The sequence below is a fragment of the Sebastes umbrosus genome, chromosome 12 (assembly GCF_015220745.1).
Source record: "Sebastes umbrosus isolate fSebUmb1 chromosome 12, fSebUmb1.pri, whole genome shotgun sequence".
NCBI classification, from domain to species: Eukaryota; Metazoa; Chordata; class Actinopteri; order Perciformes; family Sebastidae; genus Sebastes; species Sebastes umbrosus.
This window is the reverse complement of record NC_051280.1, coordinates 26,708,299-26,730,621: the sequence shown is the minus strand read 5'-3', so window position 1 is coordinate 26,730,621 and position 22,323 is coordinate 26,708,299. Positions and strand designations below refer to the sequence as shown.

Genomic DNA, 22,323 nt, shown 5'->3' with positions numbered 1-22,323 from the left:
TGTCAACCGAAATACACAACACGAAGAAGAAGAGTCAGGAAGTGGTGTTCATCTGAAGCAGCATCGAGGTGCTGGATCAGCTAGAAGCTCATCTTCACAGCTAGTTTCTGCAGGAGGAAGAGTGTTTTTAGGTTTTTTAATAGGAAACATTCCTCAGTGTTGAACTGTCGTAGCTCTTCGGGGGAATAAAATGGGTAATGTTTCTTATTTTGCTGGACTCATGTCAGTTTTGTGTTGTTGTTGTTAGCTTGCATGCTAACAACAACCTGCCAGCTTTGACTTATTAAACTAATCTAATCATTCCTGGAGGTGTTTTAGATGCATATAACGTGAAGGGGAGATGTCATTGCAGTTTATACTATTTGAATATAAGTATACAAGTCTTCCTACCTCGGTGAGAAACAGGTTTTGTTGTGAATCTTTAACCCCAGTTTAGCCCAAACATATGATAACTAATGATAATACATGAGGGGGCTGCCTAAAGGGCTGCATTTAGTTGAGCTTTGTTTCCTCTTTACTAACAAAATAAAAGTCACACTGAGGTTAAAGTGTTTTTTTCAAGAGAGGCCAAGACTTAACACATAAACACATCAACAGGCTAAGAAAACTGTGACATTGTGTACTCAATAGGTATCCATCAACTATTAAAACTAACACCACATGTCTTTGCTATTGTTTTTTTGTGATCATTTTTGTATTGGTATTTAAGCATAATTATTTAGGGTGGGGTTACAAATTGATAGATCATCAATAGAGTAAAAGAATATAATCACAAATGTCCATGTACTAATCAATACAAAATTGGCAAGCAGCTACAGAAAAAGAAAAGAAAAACAAACAAACAAACAGGAAGGAGAAAAAAAACAACAAACAACAAAAAATCATTTAAATAAATGTCTCCTCCTCTCTCTTGCAGAGGGTCCTCTGCCCCTGTCCTCGCTGAGGCTCCTGGTTCCACCTCTGCGGGTGATGACGGCGGTGATGTGGAAGGTGGTTCGTCTGAGGAACATCATGCATTATGGGAAAGTGGAGGAGTTTGTGTCCTTGGTAACTGAAGCTGTCCCTGACATCTTGACAGACAGACAGATGAGACTGCTCACTCTGGGCTTAAGAGCAAAGGTAAGAGATACAGATGGACTTTACCCATATCAACATACTGTTATTTCATTTCCTGCGATATTAGCTTTAAAAAGGAATATTTGTATCATATCAAACCTGGTTTTTATTGGTGATATTTGTCTGATTGTGGAGTTACTGTCATTGGACACAGTAGGTACCAGTGCAATGCAGTTTAGCATGATAAAAAAAAATATCATGGAAAGCCTTAACTTTATACACACTCCAACATAAAGCAACGGTGTTGGAACATCTCAATGTAATTTCAGATTTGTAAATAGTACATCAGATTGCAGGTGGATTTTATTGTTTGTAGCTACACGGGGATTCTTGAGATTTCTTAATTTTCATTGACTCCTGCTTAATGCCTTTTCCAGATGACGTTACAGATGTTAAGTTCTGAAGAGTCAGAGGATCTCAGAGGTGTTAAAACACGTTTGAACAGCCTCCTGCCATCTAGCTCAAAACAGGTGTGTGACTTTTTCAATCATGGACATTAAATGTTTTCTGTTTAAGAAGCGTTCTGCTTATTATAGGTGTGTATATTTTACTTGACAGGTTCATCCAGGAAATGAAGCTCTTGAAGCCAACTTTGTCAGGCTTGTTCAAAGACTCCTGGAGGACCCAAAAGGGAGAGAGCACTTCCTCAAGGTGTGTCTCTGCTTTCACCTCGTTAGTTTTGACATTGTTTGATTTGTCAAATGATGCATTAACGAAGGTTACGATATTGTAACCATAGTTTTATAAGAACAGGCAGAGCCCTCTACTGGACTCTATGGGTAATACTCTCCTCCAATCACACATGTGTTCACCTACTTAGATTATAAACAAGTAGGCAGGCTGAGGTCCTGCGCCGCTGGCTGAAGAAGGCGTGGGATGCCAGTCAGCGCTGGACGCCGCCCTATATACTGTGGTAACGCAAGTGTTCGATAGGCACGTCCTGATTGGCCGGCTACGTTTATGCAAATCTCAGTGGACTAACGTGTGGGTGTGATTGGAGTAGAGTATTACCCGTAGAGTTCAGTAGAGGGCAGAGACTTTGTGAGTTAGAACATGAGGTCAATGCTTTTGGTTGAAATGTTCCACTTCACAGAATGTGTTTCCTGTGGAGTACGGGCCTGACTTTGATACGGCTCTGGAGACACTGGTTTGTGAGTTCTTCACCAGACTGGAAGAGTTGCTGTTCATACCAGACTTTAAGCAGGTAAAGACAACAACTTATGCCATAGAAATTGTATCTGATGAAACAGATTTGTTGTCAGGTTCCAGTCCATCAATATGATACTTATGTTTGTTTGATAAAGACTGCAGTGTGGATCAGGGATACACCCTCTGTGTTAGAAGAGTACATGCAGTGTGTATCCAAAGCAGATGACCTTAAAGTACTGCTCAGAAGTAAAGCCCACTGTGGTAAAATACCAATGATGGATACCAATGGTAAGTCTGGTTTATTGATTACTTTGAAAAGTAACACCCTTAAATGGACGATATGTAAATTAATAATTCTCCCACTTTTTTCAATTTCTCTTTTTAAACAGTGCCCTCTCCCTCAGAGCAGCGGCTCTTAACATCATTATCTCTCCCTCCTTCACTTAGAGAAACCAACACCAAAGATGTAGAATCTAACACACAAACATTTCAAAACCAAAGAGAATCTGAGGGGATTTCTCCCCAGGACGCAGGAGATATAGGGGTTCAGGATGCAAGATGGCCATCTGAGGAGGAATCAAACATTTTGGACAGCAGCAGTGCAGAACAAACAACAGGAGGGAAATGCAGTGACAGCGTTCCTGATGTTCACGTTGTGGAGGAGTATGATGACGGAGCTTCAGACACCTGCCGAGCTCCCTCTACATCTACTGAGAGTCCTGTATTGTCCAGCTCCATAATAGGCCCTCAACGGCAGAGAGTTGCACACAAATGCAGTCAGTGTGGAAAGTGCTACATTTACCGATATGAACTCCTGGAGCATCAGAGGCTGCACACTGGAGAAAACCCTTACAAGTGCTCTCAGTGCGGAAAGGCCTTTAGGAGGAGCTCTGACATGTCATCTCACAGGCGGACACAGTGCACAAAAGCAGCTTATGTTTGCATAAAATGCGGGAATAGCTTTCAATCAGTACAGGACAAATTAAGACACCAGTGTGTTCATAGTGTTGGTTTGAAGTTTGACTGTTCTCAGTGCGGAAAAAGCTTTAAGAAAATGCACTTGCTGGGTAAGCATGAGCTGACTCACACCCAAAACCGCATCTTCACGTGCAGACAGTGTGGAAAAGTGTTCCCCAGTATGACTGAGCTGAGATCCCACCAGAAGATTCATCCTTCCGAGCTGTCCAATCAGTGCAAGCAGTGTGGGAAATTTTTCCGCTCTGCTGCCTGTTTGACAGCCCACGAGCTGCGTCACAGGCAACAGAGAACACAGATCTGTGTTCATTGTGCCAAAGCTTTCAAAAACAAACATGACCTGAATCTTCACATGCGCAGTCACACAGGCGAGAGGCCGTTTCAGTGCACATACTGTGGGAAACGTTTCTCTGTGTCAGGAAACCTGAACATACACATAAGGATCCATACTGGAGAGAAACCGTATCTGTGCTCTGACTGCGGCAAAGGTTTTGTTTCAGCCGGCGAGCTGCAGATACACAGACGCACGCACACAGGGGAAAGGCCATATAAGTGCACTGTATGTGGGAGGGGATTCACCATGGCGAGCAAAGTGACACTTCATATGCGCGTTCACACCGGAGAGCGCCCTTACATCTGTTCTGAATGTGGGAAAGGTTTTTCACGTGGCAGCGAATTGAAAAAACATACCATGAAGCATACAGGGGTGCGACCCCATGCTTGTCAGCTGTGTGCAAAGACTTACACATGCCTCAATCACCTGAAGAGACACTTGAAAACTCACAGCGTAGTGCAAAACCAGACTGTCTAATTCCATTAATTACCATTTTAGGATAGATAGGGATCCACTGTGTAGTTAATAAAAAATAATCACACAAACATATATACATCTTTGTTGATTTACTATGTTTTGATGATTTTTTATGTTATATTCTTTGCAGTTAAGTTTGATCTCAGGTTTTATATCAGTAAAACACAGATAGAAGGGTAAATGTAGGCTTTAGTAGGGCTATGATTTGCTATGTTTACATGTGCATAGTGTACTTCAATGATTCTCAGAGAGGCTATACACGTGCATATTGTGGCTACATTACAGTATAATTGTGTTACTTATATGTGGTAATTAGTAATTAAGTAAAATTGAATTAATTCGAGTCAGATTTGTTGAAAGAAATTATGAAATGACAGCCTGACTCCTGAAATATTACAGCTGTGTTTGGATACCGGAAGTGAGCTGTTAGCAGACGGTAAAGAAACCGGATGTCAACCGAAATACACAACACGAAGAAGAAGAGTGAGGAGGTGGTGATCAGCTGAAGCAGCGAGGTGCTGGATCAGCTAGAAGCTCGTTTTCACAGCGAGTTACTGCAGGAGGAAGATTGTTTTATAACTAAAGCATTCCTCAGGGTCCGTTTGACTGTCGTAGCTCCTCGGGGGAATAAAATGGGTAATGTTTTGTATTTTGCTGCATGTCGGTTTGTTTTGATGTTGTTAGCTTGCATGCTAACAACATTGTTTACGTTTTCATTTTTATTTATCATTGTTGTAGGTCTGGTAGGACGGTAGTATATATATGTAGTATTAGGGCCACATCGAGGAACAATAAATAAATCTGAGATTTCGAGAATAAAGTCATAAGTTTAAGAGAAAACGGTCGTAGTATTATGAAAATAAAGTCATATTATAAATAGTAATTTTACGTGTTATTCTTTTTTTCTCATTAAGTTAGGACTTTATTCGTAATATTACGACTTTTTTTCTCGTTAAGTTAGGACTTTACTCGTAATATTACGACTTTTTTTCTTGCAAAGTTAGGACTTCTCGTAATATTACGACTTTTTTCTCGTTAAGTTAGGACTTTTCTCGTAATATTACAACTTTTTTCTCGTTAAATTAGGACTTTTCTCGTAATATTACAACTTTTTTCTCGTTAAATTAGGACTTTTCTCGTAATATTACGACTTTTTTTCTCGTTACGTTAGGACTTTATTCTCGTAATATTACGACTTTTTTTCTCGTTAAGTTGTGACTTTTTTCTCGTTAAATTAGGACGTTATTCTCGTAATATTACGACTTTTTTTCTCGTTAAGTTAGGACTTCACTCGTAATATTACGACTTTTTTTCTCGTTACGTTAGGACTTCATTCTCGTAATATTACGACTTTTTTTCTCGTTAAGTTAGGACTTTACTCGTAATATTACGACTTTTTTTCGTTACGTTAGGACTTCATTCTCGTAGTACTACGACTTTTTTTCGTTACGTTAGGACTTCATTCTCGTAATACTACGACTTTTTTTCTCGTTAAGTTAGGACTTTATCCTCGTAATACTATGACTTTTTTTCTCGTTAAGTTAGGACTTTATCCTCGTAATATTACGACTTTTTTTCGTTACGTTAGGACTTCATTCTCGTAATACTACGACTTTTTTTCTCGTTAAGTTAGGACTTTATCCTCGTAATACTATGACTTTTTCTCGTTAAGTTAGGACTTTATCCTCGTAATACTACGACTTTTTTTCTCGTTACGTTAGGACTTTATTCTCGTAATATTACGACTTTTTTTTCGTAAAGTTGTGACTTTTTTCTCATAATATTATGACTTTATTCTGGAAATCTCAGATGTTTTTTCCCTCAATGTGGCCCCAATACTCCGTAGTACATTTGCTCTTTTGGCCCTCACTGCATTAGACTTATATACTATATACTTAGATTATAAACTGTGTTACCTTCATCACAATGCTCAAATGTTTTGCGGCTCCAGACAGATTTATTTTATTTTTTTTGTCTAAAGTTGCTCTTGATTGTAAAGGCTGCCGACCCTTGATCTAAACGATACTTTTTGGGGGCACCTAAAGTGCTATTTAGATGAGCTACGTTTCCTCTTTAAGTTTTACTAACCAAGTAAAAGTCACACTTGAGTTAAACATCAACAGGCTAAGAAAACTGTGACATTCTGTACTCAATAGGTATCCATTAACAATAAAAACTAACGCTATATGTCTTTGCTATTGTCGCACCCTGTGTGGTTTATATGACTGCTGCTTGATCATTCAGCAAATGTGTGTTCAAAAAGATCACTTTGTTGGTGTGATTGAAATGTGATTGTATGACAGTTTTCATCACTTCTTCTCCCACTACATCTCTCTGACAGCAATCAGGAGACTGTACATCAGTGTAGAGATGCTGTATGTTTCTGGTCTGACCGCATGTTTTAGGTGCAATATTCTTAAGCAAGATTAATAATGCTACAGTCTCCTCCTCTCTCTTGCAGAGGGTCCTCTGCCCCTGTCCTCGCTGAGGCTCCTGGTTCCACCTCTGCGGGTGATGACGGCGGTGATGTGGAAGGTGGTTCGTCTCAGGAACATCATGCATTATGGGAAAGTGGAGGAGTTTGTGTCCTTGGTAACTGAAGCCGTCCCTGGCATCTTGACAGACAGACAGATGAGATTGCTCACTCTGGGCTTAAGAGCAAAGGTAAGAGATACAGATGGACTTTACCCATATCAACATACTGTTTTATTTCCAGCGATATTAGCTTTAAAAAGTAATGTTTGTATCATGTCAAACTTGGTTTTTATTGCTGATTATCATCTTTCTGGAGGATTATATTTGTTAATATAACTGTTCTTTAGATTAGATTCAGCTTTATTGTCATTGCACACAGTAAGTACTAATGCAATGCAGTTAAGCATCTTACCAGATAAAGAATTATCATGGAAATTCTTAACTTTCTGCATATTCAAACATAAAGGAAAGATGTTGGAGCATCTACATGTAATTTCAGATTTGTAAATAGTACATCGGATTGCAGGTGGATTTTATTGTTTGTAAATACACGGGGATTCTTGAGATTTCTTAATTATCATTGACTCCTGCTTAATGGCTTTTCCAGATGACGTTACAAATGTTAAGTTCTGAAGAGTCAGAGGATCTCAGAGGTGTTAAAACACGTTTGAACAGCCTCCTGCCATCTAGCTCAAAACAGGTGTGTGATTTTTTTTTTGCAATCATGGATATTAAATATTGTCTTTCTAAGAAGCGTTCTTCTTATTATAGGTGTGTATATTTTACTTCACAGGTTCATCCAGGAAATGAAGCTCTTGAAGCCAACTTTGTCAGGCTTGTTCAAAGACTCCTGGAGGACCCAAAAGGGAGAGAGCACTTCCTCAAGGTTTGTCTCTGCTTTCACCTCATTGTTCGTTTTGACATTAAAAGGAGCAGTTTGTTTGATTTGTCAAATGATACAGAAACATGAGGTTTTACGACAATGCTTTGGGTTGAAATATTCACACTTCACAGAATGTGTTTCCTGTGGAGTACGGGCCTGACTTTGATACGGCTCTGGAGACACTGGTTTGTGAGTTCTTCACCAGACTGGAAGAGTTGCTGCTCATACCAGACTTTAAGAAGGTAAAGACAACAACGAATGCCATTGAAATTGCTGTTGATGAAACATTTCCAGAGATTGGTTGTTTGGTTCCAGTCCATAGACTGTATATAAAGATGGAAGACATGAAAGCTCCCTAAAAGTGAAGCCAAAACCTCTTGATCGCCCCCTGGTGGCTGGCTGCAGTATAGGTCATAAATCCTGCCCCCTCCATGATAGCTGAGGGGGCAAACTAAAAAAGTCAAAGTACACGTCAAATAGATTTTTCATTTTCTGATCCAAATGACGTCAAAATCTCCAGATGACAGCTCCCATGTCTGGGATATTTTGGCTTCACTCCTGTACAGTGGGAGGAAGTGGAGACTTGTCGTCCATCTTTATATACAGTCTTATTCCAATCCATCGAAATAATACTTTTGTTTGTTTGATAGACTGCAGTGTGGATCAGTGATACACCCTCTGTGTTAGAGGAGTACATGCAGTGTGTATCCAAAGCAGATAACCTTAAAGTACTGCTCAGAAGCAAGGCCCACCGTGGTAAAATGGCTAAGATGGATACCAATGGTAAGTCAGTCTGCCTGGAATACCAAAATAATGGTTTATTGATTACTTTGAAAAGTAACACCCTTAAATGGACTAAATGTAAATGAATAATTCTCTCACATTTTTCAATTTCTCTTTCTAAACAGTGCCCTCTCCCTCAGAGCAGCGGCTCTTATCATCATTATCTCTCCCTCTTTCAATGCGAGAAACCAACACCAAAGATGTAGAATCTAACACACAAACATTTCAAAACCAAAGAGAATCTGAGGGGATTTCTCCCCAGGACGCAGGAGATATAGGGGTTCAGGATGCAAGTTGGCCATCTGAGGAGGAATCAAACATTCTGGACAGCAGCAGTGCAGAACAAACAGGAGGGAAATGCAGTGACAGCGTTCCTGATGTTCACGTTGTGGAGGAGTATGATGACAGAGCTTCAGACACCTGCCGAGCTCCCTCTACATCTACTGAGAGTCCTGTATTGTCCAGCTCCATGATTGGTCCTGTACGGCAGAGAGTTGCACACAAATGCGCTCAGTGTGGAAAGTGCTACATTTACCGCTATTTACTCGTGCAGCATCAGAGGCTGCACACTGGAGAAAACCCTTACAAGTGCTCTCAGTGCGGAAAGGCCTTTAGGAGGAGCTCTGACATGTCATCTCACAGGCGGACACAGTGCACAAAAGCAGCTTATGTTTGCTTCAAATGCGGGAATAGCTTTCAATCAGTGCAGGACAAATTTAGACACAAGTGTGTTCATAGTGTCCAAAAGTTTGACTGTTCTCAGTGCGGAAAAAGCTTTAAGACAATGCACTTGCTGGGTAGACATGAGCTAACTCACACCGAGAACACCAAGAACACCAAGAACACCAAGAACACCAAGAACACCAAGAACCATATCCTCACGTGCAGACAGTGTGGAAAAGTGTTCCCCAGTATGACTGAGCTGAGATTCCACCAGAGGATTCACCCTCCCGATTTGTCCAATCAGTGCAAGCAGTGTGGGAAACTGTTCCGCTCTGTTGCCTGTTTGACAACCCATGAGTGGCGTCACAGGCAACAGAAAACACAGATCTGTGCGCGTTGTGGCAAAGCTTTCAAGAACAAACATGACCTGGATCTTCACATGCGCAGTCACACAGGCGAGAGGCCGTTTCAGTGCACATACTGTGGGAAACGTTTCTCTGTGTCAGGAAACCTGATTGTACACACAAGGATCCACACTGGAGAGAAACCGTATGTGTGCTCTGACTGCGGCAAAGGTTTTTATTCAGCTGGCGAGCTGCAGATACACAGACGGACGCACACAGGGGAAAGGCCATACAAGTGCACTGTATGTGGGAAGGGGTTCACCACGGCGAGCACAGTGACGACTCATATGCGCATTCACACCGGAGAGCGCCCTTTCATCTGTTGTATATGTGGGAAAGGTTTTTCATGTGGCGGCGAATTGAAAAGACATACCACAAAGCATACAGGGTTGCGACCCCACGCTTGTCAGCTGTGTGCAAAGACTTACACATGCCTCAGATACCTAAAGAGACACTTGAAAACTCACAGTGTAGTGCAGACTGTCTAATTCCATTCGTAACCATATGCCATTTTTTTCAAATGAATGTTGTATTCATGCAACTAGCCTGTACTGATTGCAGTGGAATATGTTCCATAGCATTCATCCTCTTTTGTAAGGACTATGTTGTATAAATTGTTGTTTTTACTGACTAATTCCTTATCCTGTGTTGTCAGATATGTTCTCATTGTACCCTCTACAGTTACATTTAAGTGTTTTACTTTTGTTCTCTGAAGTCCTAAAACATATATTAAGAGTCTCTAAGAAAACACACAACAAACAATAAATTGCAACTAGACTATGGAAGTACCCTATGTGTTTGCTCCTGACAAAAGGCAGAATTTATACTTGATTCCAACATGAAAGATCTTGCAGTGATCTTACACTATTATATGTTTATGATATCTAAACATAATAATAATAAATTAAACAACTGAAAGAAATACGTAGCTCCAATGCAAATTCTGAAAATATAACAAAACCTGTTACCTTAAAGGTCCCATATCGTGCTAATTTTCAAAAGTTATCAAAAATAATAAAAAATTTCAAAATTGTATTTGGTGTTTCTGCTAGAATATGTTAACGTGCTGTAATGTTAAAAAATAACCACATTATTTTCCTCATACTGTCTGCCTGAATATACCTGTATTTACCCTCTGTCTGAAACGCTACGTTTTAGTGCATTTCAACAGAATTGCGTTGTTAGGCAACAGCTTGGGTCCATGTGTACTTCCTGTCAGCTGATGTTATTCACATACACTGCAACCAGGAATAAACTGGGACACATTTGTAATGTTTATGTTTAAAACCGTGTAACGGTCTATATATTGTATATTTGTGACATCACAAATGGACAGAAATCCTGACAGCTTGTTTCAAATGCACAGTTTCTTAATACAGGTTGTGTGTATTGCCCTGTGGATTGAGTGTTTCGATACTTTCACAGTATTTATATAGGACTTAATCATGCTTTATAATAAAAAAACATGAAAGTGTCACTTTTTTATAATATGGGACCTTTAAAATTACACAAAACATGAGGGGGTACAAGAAAACTCACAGTTTATCAAGTTGAAATATAATTTTAGAGATTTATTCATTGGAGTGTCCGGAGAGGGCGGTGCTTCGCATTTTTAACAGTAGGGGTGAATTAGAATCTCCTTCTCCGGGCTGCCCCCGTGAAGCAAAACGAACCACCACGCTGTTACAAACCGACACCGACCAACGCTCCCCCAGAATGAACAACGTTGTTTCAGGAAGAAGTTGGCGCCTGAAGCCCCGGTTAGCTATGCGGTTAGCTAGCAATGCTAACCCAAAGTATGAAAGATAGTCCCGTGTATTGTTAAAGAATTCCCAAAATGAACGACACGGGTATGTATGAGCTTGTGAAGCTCGGAAAAACTGTATATTTATCGCTTATGCTGTTAAAGTGAAGGATTAGCCGCGGCTCGACAGGCCTCGACTAATCCCTGGAACAAGGTCTGTTTCTCCCCGTTAGACGCCGGTTGGTACCGGGTTAAAGCGGCCTGCTGGCTAGCATGGAGCCGTTAGCTAACCTTTTGCTTTGAGCACAAACTGTATAAAATGTTTTAAATACGTTTTTATGCGGTCGAATGTGTTTTGATGTATTAAACGGAACCACACAAGTTGGGTTTTTCTGGCTGATAGTTAGCTCAATTTGAAATAAAGTAGCTAACGTTATGCTAACAGCTAGCCTAATGCTAACAGCTAGCCTAATGCTAACAGCTAGCCTAATGCTAACAGCTAGCCTAATGCTAATAGCTAGCTGTTTGCGACTTTTTTTTTTTTTTCGGACTTTTTTTATTATTGACAAATTCAAATCACTTTATTTGTCCCAGAGGGGATATTGTAGAGGCTCGTAGAGTAGTACAATTAACAACACAAAACAGGAAATTTGAAACATCTTGAAAGTTAAAAAAAAAATAAAATGATACTAATATAGTACTAATACTAATAAAATACTTAAAATAGTACAGTATACGGTACATATGGATGTAAAAAACTTCTAAAATCTATGTAGAAAGCTTTAGAATTGTAAACACTAGGACTGTGTATTAGCAATAATCTGGCAATACGATACGTATCATGATACAGGGGTTACGATTCAATATATTGTGGTACTGTAAGCAAGGCAATATATTGTGATTTTTTTAAAAATCTAATTTTAGGAAAACGGTCATGGTATAAAAAAACACACCACCATATGCATCAAATTTGAGTAAAGTTTAAAAAAAATGTATGCAATCAGAATAGTAGGATTTGCATTTCTCTTTGCAAATAAAATAAAGTATTGACTGAGTTAATCTTTGCTTGTAAACTATTAATTAGAAATCAATACAGGGTTTTTGAGGATCGATACAGTATCACTTAACATAATATTGCAATACTTGAGATTTTCAATATTTTCTTCCACCCCTAGTAAACACTGAGTCAGTGGAAATAGACAGTAGAAATATGGCTCATGAATGATTATTTGCATATAACATTAAATCCAATCTTTCATCATCTTCATCGTTAAAACATATTTAACACAAGAAGTGACCTCTGGGCATATGGAACAGCAGCTACAGTGTACCATCTTGCTTTTTTAAGTTTTTGACCCCAATCTAATTTCTTTTTGAAGAATTCAGCGTCCCTCTGTCCTCGCTGGCACTGCTGGTCCCACCACTTCGGTTGATGTCAGCAGTGATGTGGGAAGTGGTACGCCAGCGGAACATAAAACACTATGGGAAACTGGAGGAGTTTGTGTCCATGGTAACAGATGCAGTCCCTGAACTGATGAGTAAAAGAGAAGGGAGATTGCTCTCGCTGGGCCTGAGGGCAAGGGTAAGTGTTTATCCATCATGTATATTAATGAGAACCATCAAATAAGAGACTCAAGAAAGGGGTATAAAGGAAACATTAAAATCATGAATTACATTTCCTCTAGACAACTCTTGAGCTGCTGCGTTCTGAACACCCTGAAGATCTCAAGGCTGTTGAGAGCCATCTCAACCGGATCCGATCTTCTTGCATTGAGGAGGTGAGTGCTTTTATTGATTGGTTTGTAGAACTGAAATTATTATATTTAACTTTTATATAACTAGGAAGTCACATTAAGATTAAAACCTCTTTTACAAGTAGCCTTTCAATCATTATATTTCAGTGTTGTGATGTTCCCCATCTTCATTGTCATTGCCATACAGACATAACAGTTCTGCTGCCATTTTTGGCAGTTATTTTGAATTTAGGACAGGGTCCATGCCCGCCTAATTTAGGATTCCTAACTTGGGTAATCCCTGAGTTAGGACGGTTCTGTAATAACTAACTTCCTATCCTAAAATAAGATAGGATCTTTTTCCTTAAATGCAGTTAGGAAGCGTGTTTCTGTAATACTAAAAGTCCTAAATGTCCGAACATTTGAGTCTTTATGTGGGATGGTCATCATATATGGGTCAACTTTGAGAGCCCCTGTCTCCTGAATGGTTGGCCATTCTGATTAATCAAACACTCTCTCAGGTAGGTTAACATATAGGAACAAATGTGTTCAAATCGAAAGGGGTGAGGTCAGAAAGTGATTGATTTCTTATGGAATGCCCTAAAACAAAATTATGTGCATTTTTCACCATTTTCTGACATTTTTGATTAAACAAGAAAATAATCAAGATTACTCAGTAATGAAAATAACTTCCACCCTAATTGTTTGTTTCATATTTTTTCACATTTAATTTGCCTGTAATCATCTATCTGACTGCAGCGTTTTGTTTTGTAACCCAGACCAATGATCCTGTAATTGAGGCACCAGAGGCGAACTTTATGAAGCTGGTGCAAGGCCTCATTGAAGACACTGATGGCAGAGAACACTTCCTCAAGGTACAATTTAATTTATTTTAATTAACTCATTTATTTATTTCACTTATATGGTGCTGTAAATAACACAATCTGCCAAATTTTGTGAATAAATCCATTTGTTTATCACAATTTTACCTAACAAAATGTGAAGAATTAAATGTAGATATTTCCTGTCATATCATAAAGGATGTTGCCATGTGCTGAAGGTGTCTGGTTGTTTTTTGTTTTTTTCCCATCTGACAGAATGTGTTTCCAGTGGAGTATGGCCCTGACTTCGACACAGCACTGGAGACGCTGGTTTGTGAATTCTTCACCAGACTGGAGGAGCTGCTGCCAATACCAGATTTCAAACAGGTGCAAAGAGGATTTCCGAAAGATTAGAAAATAAAGTCAATAAATTAGGAGACCGCTCATTTTCAAATTCAAAATATGTCTTAATTTGTGCCTCTCTTGTTTATAGACTGCATCCTGGATCAGTGCTGCCCCATCTGTTCTAGAGGAGTACATGCAGTGTGTCTCAAATGGAGATGACCTTAAATTTCTTCTCCAAAGCAAACAGTGCCATGGGAAATTGGCTAAGAGTAGCATTGGTATGTGCACAATTTACATTTTCTATGAACTAGCATTATTAGTTGAAGAAGAGGAAGACTGATGTATTAACACTTTTTCTCCTCATACTTTCCCTGCAGCTCCGTTTCAGTCAGATGATCTTCTCATTCCCTCTCTGTCTCTCCCTCCATCTCTGGAAGTGGCCATCGCCTCCCACCCGAGTGCTTGCGACGATGAAAACAACGACGTTCCTCAGATTGTCATGTTCGACGAAGAGCTGTCTACAAACCCTTCCACCTCGACTGACTTTCCCGAATCGCCAAAAAGGGCCGATATGTCATCATCTCCTCGCAGGAGACAGCAGTCAGGGTTGCATAAATGCCCCGAGTGTGACAAATGCTTCAAGCATCACTCCGTCCTCATCGAACACCAGAGAGTCCACAGTGGGCTGCAGCCTTACAACTGCTCCGAGTGCGGCAGGGCTTTCAGGACCGCCACCCTGCTAGCCGGCCACAGGTTACGGAAATGCAAAAATGCCGCATACCTGTGCATTAAATGTGGGAACAGTTTCCCGACGTCACTGGACAAATTCAGGCACCACTGCCCAAAACGGGGCCGTAACTACAATTGCGGGCACTGCGGCAAGAGTTTTCAAAAGTCCAGCAGCTTAAAAGAACACCTGCTAACTCATGTCCAAAGCCGCCTTTTCAAGTGCAGTCATTGTGGGGTAGGCTTTTCAGGAATTGGTGACCTGAAGTATCACCAGCAGGTAGATCATGATAAGCCTTATCAGTGTAAGCAATGCGGCAAGAGCTTTATCTCCTCCAAGTGTCTGACCAAACATCAGCAACGACACGAAGAGGTCGGTGAAATGGAGACCGCTAAATTAATGAGTAGGGGTAAACACAGGAAGAGCGGTTCTGCACATCGGACTTCCTCTTCATCTATGTCCTCCAGGAAAACGTCGGTCAAAGCCGTCTACCCACGAGGACGAGTCACGCACAATTGTCCACTGTGTGGAAGGAGCTTCAAGTATCGTTTTGAGTTTCTCGAGCACCAGAGGTTCCACACCGCGGTGAAGCCATACAAATGCTCTCAGTGTGGCAAAGCCTTCCGCACAGAGGCTCACCTCTCCAGGCACAGGAAGAGAAAGTGTAAAAACGCTTCCCACATTTGCACAAAGTGCGGGTGTCAGTTCAGGTCTCTGCACGAGCGGGTCAGGCATCAGTGCGTCCAGCTGCTGACAAAATACGAGTGTTCTCACTGCGGAAAGACCTTCAAGATGGCCCACCTGCTGAGGAATCATCAGATGAGTGAACACCAGCTCCCCTACAGCCCCAACCACCGCTTCAGGTGCAGATACTGTGATGAGACTTTCCCTGGCATCAGCGAGCTGAAGTACCATCAGAGAGTTGACCACGAAAAACCCTACCAGTGTCAGGAATGCGGCAAGTGTTTCCTGTCTGAAAAATGCCTTGCCAACCACGAGCTGCGCCACAATGACGACAGGCCGGAGAGCTGCCTCGTCTGCGGCCGCGGCTTCAGGAACCGCTACGACCTGAAGCAGCACATGCGCACTCACACAGGAGAGCGGCCTTACCAGTGCACTCACTGTTCACAGTGTTTCTCTACGGCGGGAGGACTGAGGAGCCACACCAGGGTTCACACCGGCGAGAAGCCGCACGTTTGCCCAGATTGCGGCAAGGCTTTCTCCCAGATGGGCGCAATGCGCACCCACCGGCTCACCCACACGGGAGAAAGGCCGTTCAAGTGCACAGTGTGCGGCAAAGGTTTCACAATGGCACACAAGGTGACCGTTCACATGCGCGTGCACACGGGAGAGCGGCCATATGTGTGCACCCAGTGTGGGAAAGCCTTCTCGGATGGAAGCGTGCTGAAGCAGCACATGCTGAACCACTCGGGGGTGAGACCGTACCACTGCCAGATCTGTCCCAAGACCTACACCTGTCTGAACCACCTGAGGAGGCACCTGAAGAGCCACTCTAATATGAACTGAGTCAGGCTTGAAGGCAAACTGGAGCAGAACATTTTACACATACACACACTGCATTTGGCAGTTACGCTACTACAATTACAACGGACCAACTAAACCAAGCAATACATGAAGGAGTATAGAATGATGCTGTACAGTTGCTGTTAAGATTGAGAGGAAAAGTGTCCAATGTAAAGTAAAATGTATCATCAAGGACTATTTGAACATTTAAAGGAAAAGTTTAACATTTTGGGAAATGCACTTATTCGCTTTGTTGCTCATAAGTGCAAGAATGTAAATAAGTGTGTTTTACAAAATGTCGAACCATTTCTTTAACAGCACAAGCTCGTTCTCTTCCCTCGTTCCCCACCAGCCTATAAGGAATGGGAATTGCAGAGTGTTCTGGGGCGCAGCGCCATTTTTGGAGGGTAGCGTACGGAGCTTATCTGACACCGGTCTATTCATCTGTCAATCGTTCATCATCAGAAATGTATAAAGTACGTGCAAAAGACAAATATCCATATAAAGAGAAGCTGACAGAGGCAAAGGGGCGATATATTACAAAATTGTAGTTAGATTATGATATTGATCCTTACGAACTAGGAGGGTCTTGACAGCTTGCACCCATTACAGTCACTGATGTGTTTTGGCGTCAGTGAACATCTGTCAGCAGTTCAAAATATGCTAATCTTTTGAGGCCGAGAACTAATTTAAAAACAAGTAGGTATATGACATTAAGATCTACAAGCCAAATGCCAACTACACAATCATCCAGACAAAGATAAGCTAGCTTGTTATGCTAACTGAATGCTAAGAAAACATCGGCTAATACTGCATATTTAATCTAACGGTATCTTACAAAATAAAACCCATAACGTTAGCCTACCTTCGTGTCTGACTGTATACTATATATACTACATTTCGGCTTTTGAAACGTATTCACTGTGCAGTGTTTTGTGTTGTCTTTTGACAGCCAGCGGATAGCACGCTTACCGTTATCCTCCAAAAATGGCCGACTTGCTGTCAGTGACGTGACAATCCCATTCCTTGAGCTTTTTTTTTTCTCTTCTTACATCAGTTTCTTATGCATGAACATGTTTGGATGTTATTCCTGATATCATTTGGGTGAGATACTGGATGTTCAGAAGCTGTGATATTGGTGAGAATATATTTTTGGAAAGGCCTCAATAATGGTGATAGAAATTGAAATTTTGGCTCTCTGTAAATATGCTGAAAGACAAATATTGTGAGAGTGCAAAGTTAAAATGACGACGCCATTTATTTCCACATGACATGAACTTTATTCCTGTAGGCCTTTTATATCCCCCATTATGGTTTGCAAATTTTGTGAATTTCAAATTAAATTACCTTGGTTATACCTTGTGCATTTTGATTGAATTTATCTAACAGAGGAAAACATCTGTAAGAAAACAGTATTGGAAGTTACATTTGCTATTAGAATAATATAATGTTTCACTAGATGGCAGTAGGTGACCAGTAACCATTTCCCCCCCCATTTGCTCTTCATGCATTATCAGGCAGTGGTGGCCATTGATGACCATACTGTAGGTATTAAAATGAATAATAAAATTACTCAAGTATTATCTGTTTTGCTGCCGACTGGTGCAACTGGAGACGATTCAAAAGATGTCCGAGGAGACTAGAGATTGATGAGCACTAATGCAGCGGAAGCTGGTCTGGCCCATTTCCTGTCATTAACATCATTTGGCGTGGTTCGGAATCTTGATTAGTCTGCAATTTCCTCTTGTTTTGACCGGCGCCTCGCAGTATCTAAAGTGGATTAAACCATGACAGAGAGAATTCCACACGCTATGTTGTGTCTGCATGGTGCCACTTGAGTCCAGTTTAGCAAACAGAACAGCTTGATCTGGACCACCACTGTTCCCAGTACCTTGTAACCTTAATCTCTTCCATCTGTGCTCTGACTTTCATGTTTTCGCTGGAAGACGGAAGCTGTTTTTAAAAAAAATTTTGCATCCTCAATTTCCCCGTTGTTCCATGCTCATGTTTCATCTCATCTGCGGTCACTTATGCATAGTACTTTTTGAATCATATTCTCTAAAACAAACTAAAATCATCACCATTCACAATGGAGATCAACCACAAAGATGAATGTTAAATGTTGCAAGATGTTAAAAAAACCCACAAATTGTTGTCAGGCTGGAGACACTGGTTGTACTCAGCACAGTTCCTTCTTTCTCTTTGACTAACAGAAATGCTACTAATCTTCTACGCCGAACATTGAGATCCTGCGGAAAACTCCGAGCTACATCCTGTCAACCAACCGGCCTGTACCCAAGAAGACATTATGCAGAGCCTCTCAGCTTTAGGAAGTATGTGTGTTCTTTTCTCTACATGTAGTGGAGCTTTATCTTGACCTTTTTTGAGGACATACTCCATTTTTGTTTCCTCAGGGTGAGAGATAATAGCTCCCTAATGAGGTCGTTCAGTGATCTCAATCCCACCTGCCAGTTTCAGGACTGTAAAAAAAAAAGGGCCCCAAAAAAATTTGCCTCCTTTTGAACAATACCCCCAGTGTAACTGAAAACTGAAAACACTTTTGCAATAAATGCTTGACTAATGAATTCCTCAAGAATTTTTATAGGGTAATGTATTCCTGATGAAGGCTGGTATTGACACATCTCTAAATGCATGCATCACAATTCATACCCCCCCCCCCCCACCCCCTCCAAACAGCTGCCAGAAATCCAACAGATTTACTATGAGAGCTTGCTAATAAACACAGATCATTACCAGATGTCCCCCCTCTCTCCTCATCCCTCCTTCTTTCCTTTCCTTCCCTCCCTACTTCTCCACACAACCTTTTCTCCCTGAAACAGTGATCTCAGTGGAAAAAGTGAGTCCAGGCCAGACCTTTCCTGCAGTCCCACAGTTTGAACACACACACACACACACACACACACACACACACACACACACATACTCGTACATCCACAGCAACCGTGCAACATCCACCCCCACCAACACCTTGCCAAATGGACACTCAACGCCCACAAAGTGCCTCCCTGCGCCCCGAAACTCTTTCCAGAGTCCTCTCCAAGATGTGCCCAAAAGGAGCACTAGATGGCACTGTGTCTCTTCCTGCTTCCCAGGAAAAATTAGTAAAAAAAAAAACACCCATTCCTCCTCCATCCTCCTCCTCCTCCTTTTACTTTTATGTTCAGGTCAGGTCTGGACGCCGAAGTGAACCAGATGTAGTCAAACCCCACCCACCCCCTTCTTCCACAGAAAAGTCTTTTTTTTACAGAAAGAGAATACAAAATGCTTCCAAGATGTGTCAGCTGCTTTTCATTAAGTTTTGATGAAATCACTGCAGTATGCATCTATTCATGGTTGCATTTCTTGCACATGGTCATATATTAGATCTCATATGAGTGCAAAAGGAAAGCTGCAAAGATTTCCTCCTTATACTTGTTCTGAAATCATTAAAAACATTATCAAGATCAGTTCCTACATGCACGCCCTTTTCCTGCAAAAGAAAAAAAAATCACAATCTGTGCGTATTGGAGCCTCCCTACACAGTCAGCAGTCTGTATTGTTTATTCCTGTGTATGTATCCACATCCCTGTGGACCCTTTTAAGGAAGCAGGCATATCTGGGATTTTGTGTAAACTTTCGGCCCCGTGCGCGTTCTGGTCTATCCCCCACTCATCGTTACCAGAGAAAGCGCGTGAACTCTTTTATCCTCCTCCTTCCTCTCCTCCTCCTCCTCCTCCTCCTCTCCGTGCGCTCTGGTCCTCCTCTGCGCGCTCTGTGTCTTCGCCTTGGACAAACTGCGGCGGAGCGCTGGATCACCAAAAGTTTGCCGAATCTGTTTAGAGGGAACCGGGTTTGGGGTCCGGAGTGGTTCGGTGTTTTTTGTCAGGGGACTGGGGTGTTGTGTTGTTTTTTGTAGTTTTTTTGCTGTTTAACCATGGAGACTCTCCGTGGTCTCCTCGTACTGCTGTGCGTTTTCCTGGCTGGAGCGCAAACGCACGACCAACAAAACAAGTTTGGGGGTAAGTTTTGCTGACAAATATGATGTGCTATCCAAAAAAATACTCTTAGTATCTGTTGTTTATTGCGTTATGTTGTATGCAAAGAGGTTTGAATGTCATATGCTGAAGTGATGTTTGCTGCCAGAGCTAATCCAGATGTTCATTGGCTTTGGGTTACACACTGCCCCCAAGTCTGAGAAGCCTTACAAATCAGCAGATGCACTAACGACTGAAAGCAAGATCAGAGTATAGCCTAATACCACCATTAATAGGCAGGCCCTTGTTTGGTCTCACGGTTGTTTTAATGGGCTTGAATAGTAAGAGTTAGGGTGTAATGCAGACTGAGATCTAGCAGTGCTGTGGATGCCAAAGTGATAAATATGGACAAGAACCAAAGGTGATGTCACCTCAGGCCTGCTTCCCCCTGTAGTACAGGTGTGTACCCTGCAGTACAGGTGTGTATGCTGACAGCCATGTTATGGATGCATGCAGTCAGTACAGGCCTGCGCCCGTCTACCTGTATAAAGGTCAGGTCAGATCAGGTAGATCGGCCCCCATGACGCCTCCAAGCAGCATCATGCTATGGCTTAATGTAGGCCTCTATAGTGCTGCAGTAGTGATACCTGTGCTGACATTACTTGAATTGATGGGTTGGTGATTGATCGTTAATGCATTTTGGATTTAACGGTTCATAAACACTTTGTTAGTTTTATGGTTGTTGAATGCTCGTGTCTGGATGGTAACCCTAGATTTTGGGGAAACTTGGCGAAAACTCTTGCGAGACTCGCTTCCCGACGACATATCCTTACCTCAATCATTACCATCCAGACAGACACAACCTTGTTCAGTGGATGATATTCGCTGACCGCCATCTTTGTTTGTTTGTTTGTTTGTTTGTTTGTTTGTTTGTTTGTTTGTTTTGTGAGCAGATTGTCCAGTTGACCTTTTCTTTGTACTGGATACATCTGAGAGTGTCGCCCTCAGAAAGAAACCTCCCAACTTTTATATCGACCAGATCAAAACCTTCACCTATAACTTCATAGATGAACTCAAGGAAATGTAAGCCCCACACACACACACACACTCACACTCACTCACACTCATGGCAGCGTTGGAAGAAGAATTCAGATCCTTTACTTATAAAAGTAGCATTAGCATGTTAGAAAGAAGTCCTGCATTCAACATCTGGAAGAGTAACATAACTCCCCCAGTGGTTTAACTTCTCACCATGCTGCAGTGATGCACAGGTGTACTCTGGGACACCGTGACATCACCACACCCAACCACGCCCATCACTGATTGAAACCTTCAACCACAGAGGGCAGTGTAACACTGTTTTTCAGCCTGGTGTTACGTTACTCTTTAAGTAAAAGCACAGAAATACTATGCGCAAAATTGTTATAGCATCAAAGGTTAAATCGTTTTCGCTATACAGCAGAATTGCCCCCGTCAGTGTCATATATATTATTTAACTACTTTATATACTGATGGTTAGTTTAATCTATACTGATGCATCACATTTTATTCGGTCATCACAGGTTTTGTATGTAAATTCGGAATCTGCAAAGTGACTATTAACTGAAGTCGTCTGATAGCTTTGTAATATAGAGAGCTACAGGAATGAGTCCTAAAATCCGGAGATGAGTTAGCATTTTAACACTTCCGGTTCCTTCATCTAGAAGTCGATGAATGGGTTTTTAGTTGGATGCCTGAAATAAGGTCTGTGGTTGAGACAAGCTCAAGAGATTTTAACGTTTTGTTCTACGATATATAAAATACATCAATATATATCCCACTCGTGAAGTTTGAAGCCTTTACGTGTCTTTAAAAAGTTGGTTGCTAACAAGTGACTAAGTGAGAAGTTGACTTGATTTGTTGTCACCTCTGTTTATGTCCAGGCGCCACCGATGTGATCGCACCCTGACGTGGAACTCAGGAGCACTGCACTACAGTGACGATGTCAAACTCGTACGACCGCTGAGTGCCCTGAGGACTGATCGCCAGGCCCTGAAGGATGACATCAGGGGCATCGAATACATCGGCAAGGGCACATACACCGACTGTGCCATCAAGAAGGGCCTTGCTGAGCTGCTCATCGGGTAATAACAACACACACACAAACACGCATGCAATTCAGAAGATTAAGTAATAAGAAGAGTGATGTCATTGTGT

The 22,323-nt window shown here is 41.4% G+C and overlaps 4 protein-coding genes across 5 annotated transcripts in view; all 4 read left to right on the top strand.

The window, feature by feature from the left end:
- Nucleotides 1-4,122, top strand: LOC119498838 (zinc finger protein ZFMSA12A). Of its 2 annotated transcripts, none has more exons than XM_037787909.1 (7): nt 1-194; nt 917-1,119; nt 1,494-1,586; nt 1,675-1,767; nt 2,210-2,320; nt 2,421-2,553; nt 2,655-4,122. In XM_037787909.1, exons 1-7 carry the CDS (start codon nt 191-193, stop codon nt 4,049-4,051), a joined length of 2,034 nt encoding a protein of 677 aa, XP_037643837.1. In that variant the 5' UTR covers nt 1-190; the 3' UTR covers nt 4,052-4,122. The 2 variants fall into 2 exon arrangements, with proteins under 2 accessions (XP_037643837.1, XP_037643838.1); XM_037787910.1 differs by lacking the exon at nt 1-194 and adding an exon at nt 240-394.
- Nucleotides 4,123-4,267: 145 nt separating this feature from the next.
- Nucleotides 4,268-10,292, top strand: LOC119498837 (zinc finger protein ZFMSA12A-like). The gene is made up of 7 exons (XM_037787908.1): nt 4,268-4,687; nt 6,513-6,715; nt 7,134-7,226; nt 7,320-7,412; nt 7,541-7,651; nt 8,060-8,192; nt 8,318-10,292. Exons 1-7 carry the CDS (start codon nt 4,684-4,686, stop codon nt 9,745-9,747), a joined length of 2,067 nt encoding a protein of 688 aa, XP_037643836.1. The 5' UTR covers nt 4,268-4,683; the 3' UTR covers nt 9,748-10,292.
- A 616-nt stretch (nt 10,293-10,908) lies between these two features.
- Nucleotides 10,909-17,510, top strand: LOC119498844 (zinc finger protein 420-like). Its single transcript, XM_037787917.1, has 7 exons — nt 10,909-11,109; nt 12,383-12,585; nt 12,689-12,781; nt 13,516-13,611; nt 13,834-13,944; nt 14,051-14,180; nt 14,280-17,510. The coding sequence occupies exons 1-7, from the start codon at nt 11,097-11,099 to the stop codon at nt 16,154-16,156; spliced, it is 2,523 nt and encodes an 840-aa protein (XP_037643845.1). The 5' UTR covers nt 10,909-11,096; the 3' UTR covers nt 16,157-17,510.
- A 2,362-nt stretch (nt 17,511-19,872) lies between these two features.
- col6a1 (collagen, type VI, alpha 1) overlaps nt 19,873-22,323 on the top strand; it is a 31,960-nt gene continuing 29,509 nt past the window's right edge. Inside the window, exons 1-3 of the mRNA XM_037787127.1 lie at nt 19,873-20,172; nt 21,081-21,210; nt 22,050-22,250. Of these exons, the coding sequence (XP_037643055.1) occupies nt 20,088-20,172; nt 21,081-21,210; nt 22,050-22,250 (416 nt within the window). The 5' untranslated portion in view covers nt 19,873-20,087. The remainder of the gene's footprint in view (nt 20,173-21,080; nt 21,211-22,049; nt 22,251-22,323) is intronic.

What these genes read in the sequence shown, in the direction of transcription:
- LOC119498844 (XM_037787917.1), top strand. An exon ending in GCAGAGAACACTTCCTCAAG is followed by an intron (nt 13,612 to 13,833) that starts GTACAATTTAAT and finishes CCCATCTGACAG; the next exon opens with AATGTGTTTCCAGTGGAGTA. An exon ending in CAATACCAGATTTCAAACAG is followed by an intron (nt 13,945 to 14,050) that starts GTGCAAAGAGGA and finishes TCTTGTTTATAG; the next exon opens with ACTGCATCCTGGATCAGTGC.
- LOC119498838 (XM_037787909.1), top strand. An exon ending in GGAGAGAGCACTTCCTCAAG is followed by an intron (nt 1,768 to 2,209) that starts GTGTGTCTCTGC and finishes TCCACTTCACAG; the next exon opens with AATGTGTTTCCTGTGGAGTA. An exon ending in ACCAATGATGGATACCAATG is followed by an intron (nt 2,554 to 2,654) that starts GTAAGTCTGGTT and finishes CTTTTTAAACAG; the next exon opens with TGCCCTCTCCCTCAGAGCAG.
- LOC119498837 (XM_037787908.1), top strand. An exon ending in CTCTGGGCTTAAGAGCAAAG is followed by an intron (nt 6,716 to 7,133) that starts GTAAGAGATACA and finishes TGGCTTTTCCAG; the next exon opens with ATGACGTTACAAATGTTAAG. An exon ending in GGCTAAGATGGATACCAATG is followed by an intron (nt 8,193 to 8,317) that starts GTAAGTCAGTCT and finishes CTTTCTAAACAG; the next exon opens with TGCCCTCTCCCTCAGAGCAG.